Genomic DNA, 21620 nt, shown 5'->3' on the forward strand with positions numbered 1-21620 from the left:
ACTTTGCTTCCTTCCCATATTCATATAAAAGGGAGATAGATGAAGGGAAGGATTCATAAGGGAAAGAATGTGAAGAGGTATTTATTGATTGGATTTAGGTGTGGAAACAGGAAAAAATAAGAGGAGGGGAGGAATATGGGTAAGAATGAACCTTGAACTATCTATTCCCCCATCCCAATTCAGAAAATGTTTAGCATGATTGGGAAGCCAGTAGACAAAGTTATGGAAGGTTATTGCATTTAAAAATTTTTAAAGTTGCTTACTGTCATTTATAATTATTACTATTAGTTATTAAACTCTCAAGCCTCATGGTTGGGAGACACACTTTGTCAGTATTAAAAGCTCCGTTTGAAGCGTGTGTGAGAACACACAGAATTTGGAAAAGGATAGCCAATGAGGCATATATATAAATTCATTATAAGTTTTGTTATTTGGGGAACTATACTAGGATTATTATTGTTTGTTCTTAACAGGATTCTCTGTTCAACAATTGTCCTAAGCCATTTACCACAATATCTAAACAAGACACTTCTATTAAGATTGTGTGGACTTGACAAACCTTGGGAACAATGCAACCAAAACGTAATACCTTGGGAATGTCCCTTGTAGGCATGATCCTGCTCCCACTGCTGGGACACCAGGCCCCAGTTATCAAACCCCCCTCTTGAAAATAGTTTCCTGGACCTAATTCAGAGCCTTGTGGATACCTTTGAGGTATCTGATTATTGGATTTGTGGGGGACCTCAGTGGTTAAATCAATGGCCATGGGTAACAGTACCGCTGAGTTCAGTCTGGATTTTAAGTAATAGATCCGTAGTACATGACGGAACAAGATTCTGGACAAGCCAAGAGAAACACCAATGGTCTTTGTCCAAATCAGTTCCAGGTGAACATTATTTAAATTAAACAGGACCCGAATTGCAGGAGACATGGTTGGGAGAAAGTAATTGTAAGTGGACATTGACACGAAGACCAGAAACCCTGGCTCGTATTGATTGTGCCCAGTATGCAAACAGATGGGATCAGAACAGTATTACCTGCTCAGATGGTAGGGTGATTCCCTGTACCCATTCATTTTTCCCATCCTCTTTATATGAGGAGAGAACAAAAAGGGAATATCACAGGAGTTGCGGGTATAAGTTTTACAACCCCTCTGATCCCAGAAAACCATGTGAAGGGGGTCATAACTATGACTATTTGTGGAGTCCCATATATATGAATAGTACTAAGAATAACACAGAATATAAAGAATGGGTATGGAAGTGGGAGAATGGAACACATAGGATGATGTTTGATACTTTCTGGAGTGTAATCAATAGAACTGGGGAGAATTATCAATATTGTATATGGAAGAGGAAACAACAACTATGGAAGTGCAAGTCAGAGATCCTGAAACGGGGTCCATTAGGCCCGGACTATGTGAAGTACTTTCCGGCTGTGGATTACGGAGTAAGACTGTTTCTAGAGGGAAATCCTGCTTTGAGAGGACATTATTGGATATGTGGACAGACAGCTTATACTCACCTTCTGCTAAACTGGAGAGGTGTTTGTTACATTGGATTGGTGAGACCTAAATTCTTTTCCTTGCCTGAATCAGGGAAACAGCATCTAGGGGTCCCTCTATATGATGATCTAGCCAAAAGGAAGAGGAACATTGACACCTCCCTGACTCAGACTGGAAATGCGAATGGGTGGGGTGACACTTGGCCTCCTGAGAGGATAATTAGAGAGTATAGGCCTGCAACTTGGGCTCAAGATGGGAGTTGGGGTTATAGAACCCCTATATATCTATTAAATAGACTAATCAGACTCCAAGCAGTAGTTGAAATTATAACCAATCAAACAGCAAAGGCTTTGGACTTATTGGCTGATAAAGCCACACAAACTAGGGAAGCAGTACTGCAACACAGAATGATTTTAGATTATTTACTTGCAGAAGAAGGAGGCGTTTGTGGGAAACTCAATTTATCTACATGTTGCTTAAAAATTGACAATAATGGAAGGATAGTGAAAGAGATCGCCAAGAATATCAGGAAAGTTGCCCATGTTCCTGTACAAATTTGGAACTCCCTTTTCAATATGTCTTGGTGGTCCTGGTTTGAAGGGAGCTGGTGGAAGAGATTACTGTGGTTTGGCCTCATAGCAATTAGTGGTATCATATTACTTCCTATTTGTTTACCTTGTTTGATTTCACTTATTACTAAAATAGTTAGAAATTCTCTCCTAAAACTTGCTAGAGTAGAAGACAGGACTGAAGGAGCCATTTGGTTGATGATACTAAAGAAGAAAGGATGGGCACCTGTGGAGACAAAAGACAGGAATGACCCTGATTGGGATGAGGAGATTAATAGACAGTGTGAGATCATGTTACAGAACTTTGGTTGAAATATCCGTGAGAAGTCTTCAGGTTAATAAATAAGAGGAGGGATTGAGTGGAATAGGTTAAGTGAAGACTTCTCAGAATGTAATTCTTCTCCCAGGGGTGAGGTAAGACCTAGAGGCTCAAGGTTACAATATTTTTAGAATAGAATAGTTCCATATAAGGATATAAAACTGTGTAGTGTATTAGGGTCTCAATGATTGGATAAAACTTACATAATTCCTTGATGTCTGCATTTCAAAAGGGATTGGCTAGATTTCGTGTCTAGAATGTAAGATCATATTCTCAGCTAATGAGGATAATTGTCAGTGGGGGAGGAGGGACTTGCGTTAGGGTCTATATAAATCACTGTCCTTTTCTTTATCTTTGTCTTTCCTACTCCAGATGAACTGGTGTAGGATTGTCCCGATTCTTGAGAATCTAGTAAATAAACTTTCTGTCATCACTTTGAGAGGCCTCTGAGTAACTGATTTAAGTAGGGACCTGAGCCATCCCACACAACTGTATATGTACCCTCAAGTGTCCAAGGACAAGTCTTTCAGCAACAAGTGACAAATCTTTCAGGGTCCTCAGAATCCAAGCCCATTATGTGACTCTGAAGGAAACTAACTCCTAGAAAGCTGAAAAGCTGAGTGAAAGATCACTAACAAAATCCTAGGACTGAAAATTTCAAGGCTATCAAAGTATTTTGAGCCAGATCCCAGTGTGGTTGTAGGAAAAGTTGAGGCCTAGGGAGAGTCAGGGTCCTGTATATGATCATTTTCAGGTTCCTTGGTCTAGAGCTAAAAGGACCTTAACAGCTTTTATACTTGAGGTAGCTCATTGGACTCTGCCTGAACCTGGGACCAAGAGAGCTGTGGGATGCATATTTTCCTCACACACAAGGGTCAAATGATTCAAAATGGCAAGTCATTCAGAGACATTGGAGACCAAGCACTTCATTTGATTGTAAAGGAAACTGAGTGCTAGACATTCGGACTGACCAGTGTCCCAAGATTAAAACATGTGTAGACACTGAACCCTTTAAAGCCAGACCCCTGCTGTGAAAGAAGGAGAAGCAGACTGAACGAGCATTTATACTAGAGGACCCTCCATGGACGCTGCCTAAAACTGAGGCCTAGAGAGTCAAATGACCAAATTTTGACAAGAACAAGAAGGGACAAGTCTTTCAGAGCCCTCTGAATCAAAAGCCTTTTTTGGACTCAAAAGGAAACTGAGCCTTAGGAGCTGGATAGCCCAGGGCAACATCACAAACAAGACCCTAAGATTAATAATGTCTAAGGTTTCAAAAACCTTTCAGTCAGAGGGATGTGTGAGAGTAGCAGAAACAGAGGCCTAGGGAGCATCAGGGCATGTATGTGGTCATTCATAATTTCATAGTACTGGAGGTAAGAAGGCTTTAAGACCACTTACACCACAAGTTGCTCCCAGCTCTAGACCTAAAAGTGAGCCAAATTATCATGCCTATGCAACCAGAAGTGTCGAAGGAAAAAAAATGACTCCTACTTCAGAGGTGTAAAGGTCCTCTAAAGGAAATTGAGTCCCAGAGAGCTGGATAGACTCATATAAGGTCACTCCCAAGCATCTAGGATGGCAAAGGCCAAGGCCTTCAGTGGTTTTAGAGCCAGATCCCCTACTGTGAATATAGGGGAAAATGAGGGCAAGGGAACTTGAAGGACCTGAATGTGATCACCCACTGGTTGCTAGGGCTAGAAGAAAGAGGATCATCATGACATTTACACAAGAGGCCCCTCCATGGGCTCTCCTTAATGCTGAGGACAAGGGGGCAGAATGACCATTGTATATGCATCCACAAATGTACAAGGGAAGAAAGAGACAAGTCTTTCAAGGTACTCAGAATCAAAAGGCTTTTTGTGATTCTAAAGGCAACTGAGTCCTAGAAAACTGGATAGCCCAGTGAAAGATCAGTAACAAGATCCTATGATTAAAAATGTCAAGGATTTAAAAAACTTTTGAGAAATACCCCTGCTATGACTAGCTGAAAGAGAGAACTAGGAAGCTTCAAGAACCTGCATGTGATCACCCACCATTTCCTTTTCTGATAGGTAAGAAGGCCCTAAGACTACGGACAGTACAAGCCCCTCCCAATTATCTACTTAAAAGTGAGGGCTACTGAGTCAAACGATCATTTTAGGTACTGCCAGAAGGGTGGAAGAAATAAACGTGACTGTTCCCTCAGAGTCCTTAGAGTCCAAGAACTACATGTTCCTGTAAAGGAATCTGAGTTGGACAGAGCTGGATAAACAAGTGTGAGGTCACTCCTATGCTCTTGGGATGGAAAATATCAAGGCATTCAATGGCTTTAGACTCAGAACCCCATTGTGATGATAGGAGAAATTGAGGACATGTACCTTGAAGGATTTGAATGTGATCACCTAAATGTTCCAAAGTGTAGAACAAAGTATCCTATGGAATTTACACTAGAGGACCCTCCATGGACTCTGATTGCAACTGAAGCCAAGAAGGCAAAATGGCCATTGTGTATCAACCCACAAGGGTCCAAGGACAAAAAGTAACAAGTGTTTCAAGGTCCTCAGAATCCAAACCCTTTATGTCACTCTCCTATAAAGCAGGATATCCCATTTTAAGATCATGAACTAGGTCCTAGGATTAAAAATTTCAAGGCTTACAAAGGCTTTTGATAAATAACCCTGATGTGAGTGTAGGAGAAAGAGGTGCAAGGGAGTTTCAGTTACCTGTATATGATCACCCACAATTTCCTAGTCCTATAGTAAGACAGCCATAAGGCCATTGACAATACAAGCCCATCCCAGCTATCTACCTAAAAGTGAGGCTTACTGAGCCAGATAATCATTGTATATACTGCCAGAAGGGTGGAAGAAATAAACGTGACTGCTGCCTCAGAATCCTTAGTGTCTAAGAACTATAGGTCACTGTAAAGGAACCTGAGTCCCAGAGAGCTGAATAGACAAGTGTGAAGTCACTCCTGAGCACCAAGGATGAAAAACAAAAGGCATTCAATGACTTTTGAGCCAGATCCCCTGCTGTGACTACATGGGAAAATGAGGACAAGGGAAATTGAAGGATGTGAATGTGATTACTTACTGGTTCCAAGGGCTCAAACAAAGAGGATTTTAAATGGATTTACTCTAGAGGCCTCTCCATGGACTCTTCCTGAACCTGGGGATAAGAGGTCAAAATGGCAACTGTATATGCACCAACAAGTATCCAAGGACAAAAAGGGTCCTCAGAATCCAAACCCATTATGCGACTCTGAAAGAAACTGAGTTCTAGAAAGCTGAACAGCCCAGTGAAGGATCACTAAGAAGATCCTAGGATTAAATTTGTCAAAGCTATCAAAAGTTTTTGAGCTAGACCCCAGTGTGAGTGCAGAAGTAGAGGCTTAGTGAGATTCAGGGTCCTGTGTGTGATCATTTTCAGATTTCATGACCTAGAGCTAAGAGGACCTTAAGAGCTTTTACACTTGAAGTCCCTCATTGGACTCTGCCTGAACCTGAGGCCAGGAGAGCCGTGGGATGAATATTTTGATCACACACAAAGGTCCAAGGGCTAAAAATGGCTAATCATTCAGAGACCTTCAAGTCCAATCATTTTATTGAACTCTAAAGGAAACTGAGTGCTAGAGAGATGGATTAACCAGTGTAAGATACCTAAGAAGATCCTAGAATTAAAATATGCCTAGGCTTTGATCGCTTTAAAGCCAGACTAACAAAGGCTTAGCGAGCTTCAGGGATTTGTATGTGATCATCTTCATGTTTGTAGGCCTAGAGCTAAAAGGACTGTATGATCATTTATCCTAGTGGCCCCTCCACTGATCCCTAGAGAGCCAAATGACCAAAGCATTTATACCCACAAGTGGTCAAGGACAAAAAGGGACAAGTCTTTCAGAGTCTTCAGAATCAAATGCCTTTTTGTGATTCTTAGTCTTAGAAAGCTGGATAGCACCTTGTAAGAACACAGACAAGACCACAAGATTCAAAATGTCTAACCTTTCAAAAACCTTTGAGCCAGATGTATGTGTGAAAGTAGGAGAAGCAGAGGTCTAGGGAGCTACAGAGCATGTATGTGGTCACCCACAATTTCATAGTCCTACAGGTAAGAAAGCTTTAAGACCATTTATATTACATCTTGCTTCCAGTTCTGGACCTAAAAATGAGTCCTACTGAGCCAAATGACCATTGTATGTACTGCCAGAAGGGTCAAAGAAATACACATGACTGTTCCCTCAGAGTCCTTCGAGTCCAAGAACTACATGTCACTGTAAAGGAAGCTGAGTCCCAGAGAGCTGAATAGACAAGTGTAAGGTCTCTCCCAAACACCTGGGATGAAAACTATCAAGTGTTCAATGGCTTTAGAGCAAGATCCCCTACTGTGATTATAGGGGAAAATGAGGAGAAGGGAGTTTGAAGGACCTGAATTTGATCACCAGTAGGTTGTGAGGTCTAACACAAAGAGGATCATCATGGGATTAACACAAGAGGACCCTCCATGGACTCTGCCTAACTCTCAGGGCAAGGGGGCAGAATGATCACTGTATATGCAAACACAAATGTCCAAGGGCAAAAAGTGACAAGTCTTTCAGAGTTCTCAGAATCAAAAACCTTTTTGTGACTGTAAAGGAAACTGAGTCCTAGACAGCTGGATTATCCACTCAAAGATCACTAACAAGGTCCTAGAATTAAAAATGTCAAGGTTTTCAAAAGTTTTTAATAAATATGCCTGATGTGAGTGTAGGAGAAGGAGTGGCCAAGGAAGTTTTAGGTACCTGCATATGATCTGCCACAATTTCCTTCGGGTTTTCAATTTGTTCTTTTTCTAGCTATAAATTGAAAATTCCCAAGTAAATACCAATTTAGAAATATTGAAAATCAAAGGAGAGATTAATAAAATTGAAATTAAGAAAACTATTGAACTGCTCGGGGTACTTTGAGATAGGGCCTGAGCCCCCCGGGTCCCCCACACCAACAGGTCTCTGACCAGCAGAGCCTGTTGTAGGTGAGCGAGCTGTGAGTACAAATGAGGCAGGAGGCAGGAATGATATGCAACTCCAAGCAACTCTCTTTATTCAAGCAGAAAGGCAGGGTTTATAAAGGCTGTAACCACCAGTCACATACAGGCTGAGCTCATCCCATTACTTCACCATCTCATGACCATTACTGTATCACCTCATGACTAGTCCACGTTCTTATACCCTCAGTAAGTAACGAACCTTATCTTGTTCTTGAAGCTAGTTCCTGGGTTCCCAGGCCCACTTGTAACTTTACCGTACAGGACATCAGGGGTGTGAGTCAGCACAAGTCCCACGGGAACAGGCTTTGCCTCTGACTTGCAGCCCCCTGGGCCCCTTACATTGAACTAACAAATAAAACTAAGAGTTGGTTTTATGAAAAAAATAAAATTGATAATCCTTTGGTCAATTTGATTTTAAAAAAGAAAGAAAAAAACAAAATTATTAGAAATTACTTTGCCCAACTGTGTGCCCATAAATTCAACAATCTAAATGAGATGGATGATTATTTTCAAAAATATAAATTGTCCAGATTAACAGAAGAGAAATTTAAATACTTAAATAACTCCATTTCAGAAAAAGAAATTGAACAAGCCATCAATGAACTCCCTAGGAAAACATCTGCAGGGCCAGATGGATTCACAAGTGAATTCTATCAAACACTTAAAGAACAGTTAATTCCACCTGGGGAAGGAGTCCTCCCAAGTTACTTTCATGATACAAATATGGTTTTGATACCTAACCCAGGAAGAGCCAAAACAGAGAAAGAAAATTATAGACCAATCTCTCTAATGAAAATTTTAAATAAGATTTTAGCAAAAAGAATACAGCAACTTATCATGAGAATAATACATTAAGATCAGGTAGGATTTATACCAGGAATGCAGGGCTGGTTCAATATCAGGAAAACTATTAGCATTGTTGATCATATCAACAACAAAACTAACAGAAACCACATGATTATCTCAATAGATGCAGAAAAAGCTTTTGACAAAACACAACACCCATTCCTACTGACAACATTGGAGAGCATAAGAATAAAGGGAACTTTCCATAAAATAATAATAAAAATAAAATAACTTTCCAGTATCTACCTAAAACCTTTAGCAAGCATTATATGCAATGGGGATAATGATCAGAGGTGAAACAAGGATATCCATTATCATTACTATTATACAAAATGGTACTAGAAATGTTAGCTGTAGCAATGAGAGAAGAAAAAGAAATTGAAGGAATTAGAATAGGTAAAGAAGAAACTAAGTCACCCCTCTTTGCAGATGATATCATGATGTACTTAGAGAATCCCAGAGAATCAAGTAAAAAACTACTTGAAATAATAAACAACTTTGGCAAAGTTGCCAGTTACAAAATTAACCCACACAAATCTTCTGCATTTCTATTTATTACTAACAGGCAGCTAGGTGGTACAGTGGATAGAGCAGGAGTCAGGAGGACCTGAGTTCAAATGTCACCTCAGACACTTGACAAACACTAGCTGTGTGACCTTGGGCAAGTCATTTAACCCCAATTGCCTCATCCTGGGTCATCTCCAGTCATCCTGATGAATATCTGGTCACTGGATTCAAATGGCTTTGGAGGAGAAGTGAGGCTGGGGACCTGCACAGCCCTCCCTCACTCAAAACAAAGTCAAGTGCAAGTCATGTCATCATTTCTCCGATGGCATGGTCTTCTTCGGCAAGTAAGGGTGAACAGACATACACACACACAACAACAACAACAACAACAACAACAACAACAACAAAGCCCAACAACAAGAGATAGAAAGAGAAATCCCATTTAAAGCTACAGTAGACACTATAAAATATTTGGGGGTCTGCCTGCCAAAACAAACCCAGGGACTATATGAACACAATTACAAAACACTTTCGCACAAGTAAAGTCAAATCTAAGTAAGTGGAAAGACATCAGCCCGGAGCGGACTATGACTCCGTCCTCTTCAAACGGAACCGCGGTGGAGACGTTGACCGCCAGGTCTTAGCCCCCTGGCCACCGCGGCGGCCCCCAGCTCAGATTCCGCCCCGCCTCCGCCCAGAGGGAGGCTGCCAGGGGTGGGTGGAGGAGGAGCCGACGTGCAGAGGCCACGGGAGAGGGACTGACAGAAGGCGAGCGCTAGAAAGACCGGGGCTCCCGAACTTGATTCTCGGAGGAGGAGAAGTTCCTGACAAGGGAATCCGAGCAGCGACGTCGGGAGGAGCCTCAGATGTCTCTGAGGAGCTGCACCAATGACAGTTGTACATCTTTCTGGAGAACAAGTACAGAGCCAGGGGGTCATCCACACTGCTCAGTCATCTTCAGTAATCGCCCCCGCTACCCCTGCAAGTACCGACAGTGCAGGGATCATCCTGGTCACATACTGAAGATTCTCGGGATTCATCTGGTAGCATCGGCTCTTCACAGAAAGCTCGGGGGATTTTAGCTCGGCGTCCATCTTACAAAAAAATCTTAAACCATCTTTCTTCAGAAGATACCAGAGACAGAACGACAGACGGAGAAAACCCCGGAGTTTCAACAGTCACATCTATGTCTGTCCCAACTCCTATCTACCAGACTGGCACTGGACAATACGTTACCCTTGCCCCAAATGGAACATGGCAACTGGCCAGTCCAAGCACAGATGGACTACAGGGGCTGCAGGCATTAACAATGACAAATGCAAGCAATACTCAGCAAGGAACAACAATTCTTCAGTATGCACAGACATCTGATGGACAGCAGATTCTCGTCCCTAGCAACCAAGTGGTTGTTCAGACTACATCAGGAGATATGCAGACTTATCAGATTCATGCCACACCAGCAAATACTGATCTTCCACAGACAGTAGTGATGACACCTCCAGTCACTATAACATCTGAAACAACCGCAACAGATGATCCACAAATGAAAAGAGAAATGAGATTGATGAAAAATAGGGAAGCTGCTCGAGAATGCCGTAGAAAGAAAAAAGAATATGTTAAGTGTCTGGAAAATCGAGTTGCAGTCCTGGAAAATCAAAATAAAACTTTAATAGAAGAATTAAAAGCTTTCAAAGATCTCTACTCCCATAAAAATGTCTAAAATGAAGATAAATTTTATGGACTTACTTAAAAATTAAATGGATTTTCTTTTTGTATGGAATTTTCCAAACTAAAAGGTCAAAAATGGAACTTTAAAAACTGGGAGTGGCAGCAAAAAGACTAAAGATTTTATTTCCAAGATTCTGGTGACTGTACATTGTGTAAGTAAGAGGACTTCAAGCAAGCTCCTGGTGCAAGTGGAATTTCTATTGCAATTAACATTAACAGTGGTACCTGATCAACAGAAAGTGAATTTCCAACAATCTACATTTCCCAGAAAACAGTTATCAAGAAACTTTGCAACTTGAGACAGTACGTTAATGGAAGTTTGATTTTATTTTTGCCAACATTTTATTGGTATAGATTTTCATTACTACTTTCTGAAATATGCTCTTTTTAATTGTTTATGTAAATATTCATCTGCCAATATTCTAAACTGCAGATTTAAAAGAAAATCTAATGCTTTGTAAAATTTATAAATTATGTGTACTTTGCTCAACTATCAAGTCTTTAAAATGATCTTTCAAAAAATGCTTGCAAGAGGTTTAGCAAGAAAAACATGACATAATCATTTTTCAGGTTGTGTTTTTCAAGATATCCAAGCCATTTGAACTGAAAATGAAACTTTAAAAGAAGTATTCCAATCATTTTATAGAAATATTTTAGTAAACTGGATTTGAATAATTTGAACATTTGAAAGTTTTTAAAAAATAGTATTGATTTTGCTTTTTTGAGTGTGGTAAGTTTCTCTAAGTGGATAATAATAATACCTGTTGCTGATTCTATATGCAGCTGATATGCATTATTTATTCTACTGTGCTTTAATAGAAAGAAATGTTTATAAGCCCCTAAAATTATTTTAGAGGATTTTTAAAAAGCAGCTCAAGATACACACCAAAGTATTTTTCCAAGAGGGTTTTTCTAATCAAAATCTAATGTAGGGCTTATCAGTTTAAAAATAATGCAATTTTAAAACAATTATTCCTGTAGGAAATATTTTGTGAGGTAATAAATGGCACCTTTGTAAGAAAAAGTGACAAAATATTTTTATACAGTTAATCTTCATAAATTTTAAAGTTGTGTTTTATGTTTATTTTATGTTTTTACAGTTTTTAGCAAAAAAAATAGATATTTTTGTCTCAGATTATCATTTTTGTATTTTCATGGGGAGTAAGGTTTTCTGAATTGCATGTATTTGAATTATGTGCATTTCTGTATAATTATCTGAAATCCAAAATATGCTGTTCATACATTAGTACTTCTGTAATCAAACTACTCACTTCTGAACTTACCTACAAAATTATTGTCAGCTCCTAATATAATATGTATCATTTTGCCTTATTCCTGTAAAAATTAAAGGGTATTTGAGATAAAAAAAAAATATCAGTTGCTCATGGGGTAGACCTAGCCAATATAATAAAAAGGACAATTCTGCCTAAACTAATTTGTTTATTCATTGCCATACCGATCAAACTATCAGATAATTATTTTGTAGAGCCAGAAAAAATAATATCAAAATTCATCTGGAAGAATAAAAGGTTCAGAATATCAAGGGAACTAATGAAAAGAAATGCTAGGAGGGTGGCCTAGCTCCACCACATCCCAAATTGTATTATTAAACAGCAATTATCAAAACCACTGGGTACTGGCTAAGAAACAGAAGGGTGGACCAGAGGAATATGATAGATACTCAAGACACAGTAGTCAATGAATATAGCAATCTACTGTTTGATAAACTCAAGGACCCCAGCTTCTGGAATAAGAACTCACTGTTTGACAAAAATTGCTGGGAAAACTGCATAACAGTGTGACAGAAACTGGGCATAGACCAATTCCTGACACCATACACAAGAATGAAGTCCAAATGGGTGCATGGTCTAGGTATGAAGATTGATACAATAAACAAACTAGTGGAGCAAGGAATAGTGTATTTATCAGATTTATGGAGAAGGGAAGAATTTTTGACAAAACAAGAGATAGAAGACATTATGGAGTGCAAAATGGGTAATTTTGATTACATCAAATTGAAAAGTTTTTGCACAACCAAACCCAATGCAACCAAGATTAGGAGGGAAGCAGAAAACTGGGAAAGAATTTTTGCTACTAGTGTCTGTGATAAAGGCCTCATTTCTAGAATCTATGGAGAACTGAGTCAAATGTACAAGAACATGTCATTCCCCAATTGATCAATGGTCCCCCCAATGGTCAGGGGATATGAACAGGCAGTTTTTTCAAGAAATAAATTAAAGCTATCTATAATCATATGAAAAAATGCTCTAAATCACTATTGATCAGAGAGATGCAAATCATAACAACTGTGAGATATCACATAACACCTATCAGATTGGCTAGCATGACAAAACAGAGAGGTCTGAAAAGACTTAAACTGATGTTGAGTAAAAGGAGCAGAACCAGGAGAAGTTTGTACACAGTAACAACCACAGTGTGAGAGGAATTTTTCTGGTAGACTTAGGACTTCATTGCAATGCAAGGACTTAAATAATTCCCAATGGTCTCTTAAGGCAAAATGCCTTTCATATCTGGGGAAAGAACTATAGAACTCAATCGCAGAATGAGGCAGATCATTTTCTTTTGTATTATGTTTTCGTTTGTTTTATGATTTCTCCCATTCATTTTAATTCTTCTATGCAACATGACTAAGGTGAAAATGTATTTAATAGGAATGTATGTGTAGAGTCTATATAAAATTGTATGCTGTCTCAGGGAGGCAGTGGGAAGTAGGGTGGAAGGGGGAGAGGAAGGGGAAAAATCTAAGATGTATGGAAGTGACTGTAGAACACTGAAAACCAATAAAATAATAATAATAAAAAAAGAAAAGAAACAAAGAAAACATGCTCCAAATCACTAATAATGAAAGAAATGCAAATTAAAACTTCTCTGAATTTTTCCCCTCATAATCAGAAGATTGGAAAAGAGGACAAAAAATGTTAACAGTTGTTTAAGTGGCTGTGGGAGATATAGGATCCATTCGTGGAAATGGGAATTAATCCATCGTTTCTGGAAAGCAGCTTGAAACTGTATGGCAAAAGTCAATGAATTTTGAATAGTTGAATACTCCAAAGAGAGCAAAGACAGAAGAGTTCAAGGTGCACCTTTTGGTATAGTAAGGTCCTGGAAATAAAGTGGGTACCTATCATTTGGGGAATGCCTAAATAAATTTTGGTATAGAAATGTAATGAAATGTTATCATGATGTAAGAAATGAATAACTGATTCAGAGACTGAAATGAACTGATTCAGAGAAAAGTTATAGGACCAGGAAAACAAAATATGTAGTGCAATATTTGAAAGTAAAATAACTTGGACTTTAAAAATAACACAATACAACGACTAACCAGAATTCCAGAGACCACTGTGCTCTGTGAGTTGCCAGATCACCAAATGGTCAGACCAACATAATCTTTCCTTCATAAACACTACACCCCAATGTGTCTGGTCATCAAGACCCTCCAGAGAAAGAAGACTGAGGATGTTGAGGCTCTGTAATTCTGGAGTTTTGAGTTGTCTTCTTCAGTGTGTTCCCTAAACAAATGCCTGACTGACTACCAATATACTTTAAATTTGTGCTCCCATTTCTTCTTCCCAAATTCTGTGTGATTTTGTTGCAGATTTTCCCCATGGTGTTAGATTAAATACTTTGAAACTACTCTTCTTAATGTGCCATTCAAAGAAGTACCTTTGCTATAGAATTGTCTACTGACTGATTATTAAGGGGAAGCACATTGATTTGGGCCTGAGAGATAGTGTTAGGAGAATAGTTACTCCTGAGCATCATAGTATCCAGCCTAGGGACCCAAACTGTCAGTTCCACTGGGAATTAGGTGAATGAGATCCAAGAAGTGTCCTTGTGTTACAAGTTCTGCACTGGATATAAGGACATAAGGATATAAGGATATAAGTGAGCCATGAGCTAGAGGTGACTCTGAAGCTGCCTTCTCCCTCACTCCACTGCCTTTCCTAGTCTAAGTACAACCTCAGATACAAAGCCTGTCCTTTTTTCTACCTCCTGTGAAGACATCAGGACAGCAAATCCTTTTTAGATTCACCATCTTTTTAAATTACTTTTAAAATTTATTTATTTATTTTCCATTTTGAACATTCATTTCCACAAGATTTTGAGTTCCCAACTTTCTCCCCATCTCTCCCCTCCCTCCAACCCAAGACACTGTACATTCTGATTACCCCTTCCCCAATCTGCCCTCTCTTCTATTACAACCCTCCCTTCCCTTATCCCCATCTTCTTTCTTTTCTGTTAGGGCAAGATAGATTTCTATACCCCATTACCTGTATTTCTTATTTCCCAGTTGCATGCAAAAACAATTCTCAACATTCGTTCCTAAATCTTTGAGTTCCAACTTCTCTCCATTCCTCCCTCCCCACACATCCCCATTGTGAAGGCAAACAATTCAATATAGGCTATACAGGTGTAGTTATGCAAAAGACTTCCATAATAGTCGTGTTGTGAAAGACAAACTGTATTTCCCTCCATCCTATTCTGTCCCCCATTTATTTTATTTTCTCTTTGTCTTTATCCAGCTCCAAAAGTGTTTACTTCTAATTACTCCCTCCTCCCATTTGCTTTCCATTCTATCATCCTCCCCACAGCCCACTTCTCCCCTTCTCCCCTACTTTCCTATAGTGTAAGACAGATTTTAATACCAAACTGAGTGTGCATGTTATTCCCTCCTTAAGCCAAATGTGATGAGAGGAAGCTTAACTTTTTCCCACTCACCTCCTCCCTTTTTCCCTCCATTGAAACAGCATTTTCTTCCTCTTTTATGAGAGACAATTTGCCCCATTCCATTTCTCCTCCCAATATATTCCTCTCTCACCTCTTAATTTTATTTTTTTTAGAAATCATCCCTTCCTATTCAACTCACCCTGTGCCCTCTGTCTATATGTATATAATCCCTCCAACTACCCAAATATTGAGAAAAGTCTTAAGAGTTACAAACATCATCTTTCTATGTAGGAATGTGAACAGTTGGACTTAAGTAAGTCCCTTATGAATTCTCTTTCCTGCTTACCTTTTCACGGTTCTCTTGATTCTTGTGTTTGAAAGTCAAATTTTCTTTTTAGCTCTGGTCTTTTCACCAAGAAGGCTTGAAAGTTCTCTATGTCACTGAATGATCATTTTTCCCCCTGAAGTATTATGCTCAGTTTTGCTGGGTAGGTGATTTTTGGTTTTAATCCTAGTTCCTTTGACTTCTGGAATATCATATTTCAAGCCCTTCTATCCCTTAATGTAGAAGCTGCTAGATCCTGTGTTGTCCTGATTGTATTTCCACAGTACTTGAATTATTTCTTTCTGGCTGCTTGCAGTATTTTCTCTTTGACTTTGGGATTCTGGAATCTGGCTACAATAATTCTAGAAGTTTTTCTTTTTGGATCTCTTTCAGGACATGATCAGTGTATTCTTTCAATATTTATTTTACCTTCTGGTTCTAGAATATCAGGGCAGTTTTCCTTGATAAGTTCATGAAAGATAATATCTAGGTTCTTTTTTTCATCATGGCTTTCACGTAGCCCCATAATTTTTAAACTGTCTTTCCTGGATCTTTTTTCCAGGTCAGTTGTTTTTCCAAGGAGATATTTTACATTGTCTTCAATTTTTTCATTCTTTTGGTTTTGTTTGTTAATTTCCTGGTTTCTCATAAAGTCATTAGCTTCTATGTGCTCCATTCTACTTTTTTTTAAATTTTATTTTTCATTTTTAACACAGTTTATAACAGATAAAACAACTCAAACTTTTGGTCAGGTGATACTTCTTTTTAAAGCATTTACAATATGGACCAAAAAAAAATTTTTTTTAAACATTAACTGAGACAAAAATGATATTTATGTTGCTAACTTCACAAGCTCTTGACCTAATTGTCTCCACAGTACTACTAAGAATTAAGGGACCCTAACTTGTTGTGGTTAGTCTAAAGTCCTACGCCTAATAGCTTAATTTTAGACTTAATCTCAGATGTTCCCCTACCAATAATCTATAATTTAATAGATGTGGTATTAAGCTTACAAACCTTTTGATTATAGGAAATTGCACCAAGGGTAGGGACATTGCAGGGATACAATATATCCCCAACTTCATGCCAATTCCAGGCAGGATTAGATTGTCCACTTGCATTCAGTCAGGCTTAAAGTCCACCAGGTGTCAGTGGGGAAGTTGAGTCAGGAGAATCCTACCTCAGCCCAGGCTGAACAGCCGCTCTCCCATCCTTCCCTTGAGATCACCTTATGCAGTTCATACCAGCATCTCATCAGCTTACTGGCATCATGGATTGGAGGCTCAGATTGCCTTTCTTGCTACCCATACCTGGAGTTAGATTCAGAAGAACAGTCACTTAATAGTCCCATAGCATTTAAAAATGGCAATAACCAGGTTTCAAATATGATTATAGTTTCACTTTGGCTAAGGAACATCTTTTGAGGCAAGTCTTAAGTGGCTTACATGCCTTTCTATACATGTTCTAGTTCCTGATTAAATAGCAATCATAAAATCAAATTTACCATTAAAACCTTAACTTTTCCATCAATGCCAAATTTTACCCGAGGTTACCTTTCTCTAGGAAATTTAGACTAAAATTCTTTTCCCCAAACTAAAGATGTCATTGATTTATTCTCAGTAATTAATTCAGTCAATTGTTTTAATACTAATTGTTTTTACCTCACTTTGTAACATGTCCAATTTTTCCCCCATCACTCCCCTCCCCCCCCCGCTTCCTAATACCTTGCATTCTGATTACTTCTTCCCTCAATGTACCCACCCTTCTATTACACCCCACCCTTCCCTTATCCCCATCTTCTCTCTTTTCTTGTAGGGCAAGATAAATTTCTATACCCCATTCCCTGTATTTCTTATTTCCTGATTATCAACATTTGTTGCTAATACTTTGAATTTCAGCTTCTCTCCCTCCCCTCCTCCCTCCCCAGAGCCACTGAGAAGGCAAGCAATTCAATACACACTAAATATGTGTTGTTTTGCAAAAGACTTCTGTAATAGTCATGTTGTGTAATACCAATTATATTGCCCTCTCTCTTACTCTATCCCCCCTTATTTTTTCTCCCACAATTAATTTTGTCCCTTCTTGAAAGTGTTTATTTCTAATGACTCCCTTCTCCCATTTGCCTTCCCTCCTAACATTCCCCTCACCCCACTTGTTGCTTCCTCTCCTACTTTCCTGTGATGTGATATAAATTTTCATATCAAATTTAGTGAGCATGTTATTCCTTCCTTCACTCACATGTGGAGAGAATAGCTTCATTTTTCCTCTCTCCGCTTTTCCCTTTTCTCCTCCATTGAACAAGATTTTTCTTATCTCTTTTATGAGTTATAACCTGCCCTATTCCATTTCTCCCTTTCTCTTCCTGGTATTTTCATCCTTCACCCCTTAATTTTTATTTTATTTTATTTTTTGTATGGATATCATCTCTTCTGATTCAACACACCCTGCACTCTCTATCTATATATGTGTATGTACAATCTCTCCATCTACCCAAATATGGAGAAAAGTTTTAAGAGTTATAAATATTTTCTTTCCATGTAGTAATGTAAACAGTTCAGCTTTAGAGAGTCTTTTATGATTTTTCTTTCCTGTTTACCTTTTCATGCTTCTCTTGATTCTTGTCTTGGGAAGTCAAATTTTCTATACAGATCTGGTCTTTTCCTCAATATGAATGATTGAAAGTCCTCTATAACATTGAATGACCATTTATTCCTTTGAAGTATTATACTCAGATTTGCTGGGTAGGTGATTCTTGGTTTCAATCCCAGTTCCTTTGACCTCTGAAATATCCCATTCCAAATCATTAGATCCCTTAATGTTGAATCTGCCAGATCCTGTGTTATCCTGATTATATTTCCTCAATACTCAAATTGTTTCTTTCTAGCTGCTTTCAGTATTTTCTCCTTGATCTAGGAACTCTGAAATTTGACCACAATATTCCTAGGAGTTTCTCTTTTTGGGTCTCTTTCAGGAGGTGATCAGTGGGTTCTTTCAATATTTATTTTGCCCTCTGGTTCTAGAATATCAGAGCAGTTGTCCTTGATAATTTCATGGAAGATAATGTCCAGGCTCTTTTTTTGATCATGGCTTTCAGGTAGTCCTATAATTTTTAAATTGTTTCTCCTGGATCTATTTTCTAGGTCAGTTGTTTTTCCAACGAGATGTTTCACATTATCTTCTGTTTTTTCAAATTTTTGGTTTTGTTGACTAACTGCTTGGTTTAACTCATAGTCATTCATTTCCCTGAACTCAATTCTCTCTTTCAACGAATTATTTTGTTCAGTGAGTTTTTGAACCTCCTCCTCCATTTGGCTAATTCTCCTGTTTTAAAACCTCCTTCTCCTCGTTGGCTTTTTGGACCTCTTTTTCCAATTGAGTTAGTCTCTTTTTAAAGCTGTTATTTTCCTCAGCATTTTTTTGGTTCTCCTTTAGTAAGCTGCTAACTTATTTTTTAAGGTCTTCTATTGCCTGAGCCCAGCTTAAGTTCCCTTTGGAAGCCCTGGAGGCAGAGGCCTTGACTTTGTCTGACACTATGCCTTGTTCTTCCCCATCTGAAAAGATGGGGGGAAACATCTGTTCCCCAAGAATGCAACGTTCTATGGTCTTATCTTTTTTCCCTTTTTTGGGCATTTTCCCAGCCAGTTACTTGACTTCTGAGTTTCCTCTCCACACCCACCTTGCCTCTAGTTCAGCCAAGCCAGAACTGGGGGCTGAGATTTAGATGAGCTGCTCCAAAGCCTCAGAGGCTTTAGGCAGGGGCAGGGCTGCTATTCAGTGTGAGATTAAGATCAGCTGCTCAGGTGGGGGCAGGGCCACCACACAGGGCTCACTTCCCTCAAGGGGTTTAAGATGAGACCCTCAACAATGGATGCAGGCTACTGCTTGCTTTGTGAGCCCCTGTCCACTGCTGCCTCTACTGCTGCCACTTGAGGAGGCCTGATTTATGGGGACACCCTGCTTCCTTCTTGGCCAGCTGAAAAGATCTTCTCACTGACCTTTGTCACCTGTGGGTTGAAGGATCTGTGCTGCTGCTGGAGATTCTGTCCCTGAAGCCTGCTTGGTCCTGTTCCTCCCAGTGCCTGCATGGCCAAGGCTGGGCTGGGCTCTGCTTCAAGTCTGGTGCAACAGACCTTTTCCGTCGGACTTTCAGGTCACTCTGGACTAGAAATCTCCTCCACTCCATTGTTCTGTGGCTTCTGTTGCTCTAGAATTTGTTGAGAGTTCTTCTTTACAGGTATTTTATGGGCTGTGGGGTAAGAGTTAGTGTATGTGCATCTTTCTACTCCACCATCTTCTCCATCCTAATTTTTAAAAAAAAAATTATTTTGTTCAGTGAGCTTTTGAACCTCCTTTTCCATTTGGCTAATTCTGCTTTTTAAAGCATTTTTCTCCTCATTGGATTTATGGACCTCTTTTGCCAATTGGATTAGTCAATTTTTAAAGGTGTTATTTTCTTCAGCATTCTTTTGGGTCTCCTTTAGCAAGCTGTTGACTCACTTTTCATGATTTTCTTGCATCGCTGTCATTTCTCTTCCCAATTTTTCCTCCACTTCTCTTACTTGATTTTCAAAATCTCTTTTGAACTTGTCCATGGCCTGAAACCATTGAAAATTTATTTTGGAGGTTTTGGATGAAAAAGTCTTGACTTTGATGTCTTCCTCTCATGGTATGCCTTGTTCTTCCTCATTCAAAAGGATGGAGGAAAATACCTGTTCACTAAGAAAGTAACTTTCTATACTCTCATTTTTTTCCCTTTTTGGGGCATTTTCCCAGTCAGTTACTTGACTTTTGAATCCTTTGTCAAATGGAGAGTATACTCTAGGGACCTGAAACTTCTCAGTTATTCCAACGTGGCACAATCAAGAGAGAGGAGTTACCTCCTCTCCTGACCTGTGCTCTAGTCTGGGAGCAACAACAAACTTTTCTGCCCAGGATCTGTGAGCATGGTTCTCTCTCCACAACTGCCTTGGGCTCCACCTGAAAATGCTCCTCCTCACCCCAGGGCTACCACTTGGGACTGAGATCCAGATCAACCACTTAATTCCTCCAGAGTCTTTAGGCCAAGGTCTCCAAAAATGGATGCTGCAGCTGCTTGGACCCGGTACTAGGGCTGGAACCTGCTTCCTTCTGACCCAGGTGAAAGACCTTTCTCACTGACCTTTGAAGCTGTCTCTGGCATTTGTGGGTTGAGGAATCTGGGAACTGCAGATGCTACCCATGATTTTGTGCCCTGAAGCCTGCTACAGTCCTGTCCCTGCTGCACCACCTGGCCAAGGCTGTGCTGTGCTCCATGAGCTGCACTCCACTCTGAGCCTGGTGCAATTGGCCTTTCCTGTCAGCCTTCCAGGCTACTTTGGACTGGAAATCTCATTCTCTCTGTTGTTTTGTGGCTTCTGCTGCTCTAGAATTTGTTTAGAGTCATTTTTACAGGTATTTTATTCGTTGTTATCTTGGCTCTGCCCCTTTAGATTCACCATCTTAAGGATAGTAGAGAATCCTTCAAGTGGTGAGGATACCTGGGACCATGGTCTAAAGAGTGAAAGTCCCATAGTCCAGAAAGAGTAAAGCTTGACTGAGGCTACATGGGTAGACCCTGCTTCCTCCAATCCCTCTATGAAATAGGAGATGGTTTCCATGGGAAACTGTGCTCAGTTCCATATAGAGGGGCAATATGGCTCAGTGGATAGAAAGCTAGCCTTAGAGCTATGAAGACCTTGTTTCAAGTTTCATTTCTGACAATCACTGGCTGGTAAAATGACTATGCATTGGTATGAGGAATGTCTCACCTATAGAGGTTCCTCGCCATAGTCCTGGTGGCTATTGAAGTAAAGGAAATGAGGAAGGCTGATGGTGGTGTTGCCATAATGCTGTTTATTTTTGCTGGTGATTGTTAAGTTCATAGAAAAAACAAAATATAAAAGAAGAACTCATGCTTTCTGGGATCATGGCATTCTTGTGTCCTCACTTTTTTGTGGCAAAACATATTTTATGCCTTCATTCATTCTGCATACCATTTCTCTAAGTGGATGTTCTGACTCCTGGCCATCTTCCTTTCTCTTTTCTCCCTAAACTGTCTCCATTTCTCCAAGTGCCTAGAACATGCCAATCTCTCCTCATCTTTAAACTGAG

General features: G+C 39.5%; 1 protein-coding gene across 1 annotated transcript; it reads left to right on the forward strand.

The window, feature by feature from the left end:
• Window positions 1–9840: 9840 nt before the first annotated feature.
• LOC140515631 (cyclic AMP-dependent transcription factor ATF-1-like) lies at window positions 9841–11905 on the forward strand. Its single transcript, XM_072626433.1, has one exon. The coding sequence runs from the start codon at window positions 9933–9935 to the stop codon at window positions 10464–10466; it is 534 nt and encodes a 177-aa protein (XP_072482534.1). The 5' UTR covers window positions 9841–9932; the 3' UTR covers window positions 10467–11905.
• The last annotated feature ends 9715 nt before the right edge of the window (window positions 11906–21620 follow it).

Source organism: Notamacropus eugenii, chromosome X (assembly GCF_028372415.1).
Source record: "Notamacropus eugenii isolate mMacEug1 chromosome X, mMacEug1.pri_v2, whole genome shotgun sequence".
Classification (NCBI taxonomy): Eukaryota; Metazoa; Chordata; class Mammalia; order Diprotodontia; family Macropodidae; genus Notamacropus; species Notamacropus eugenii.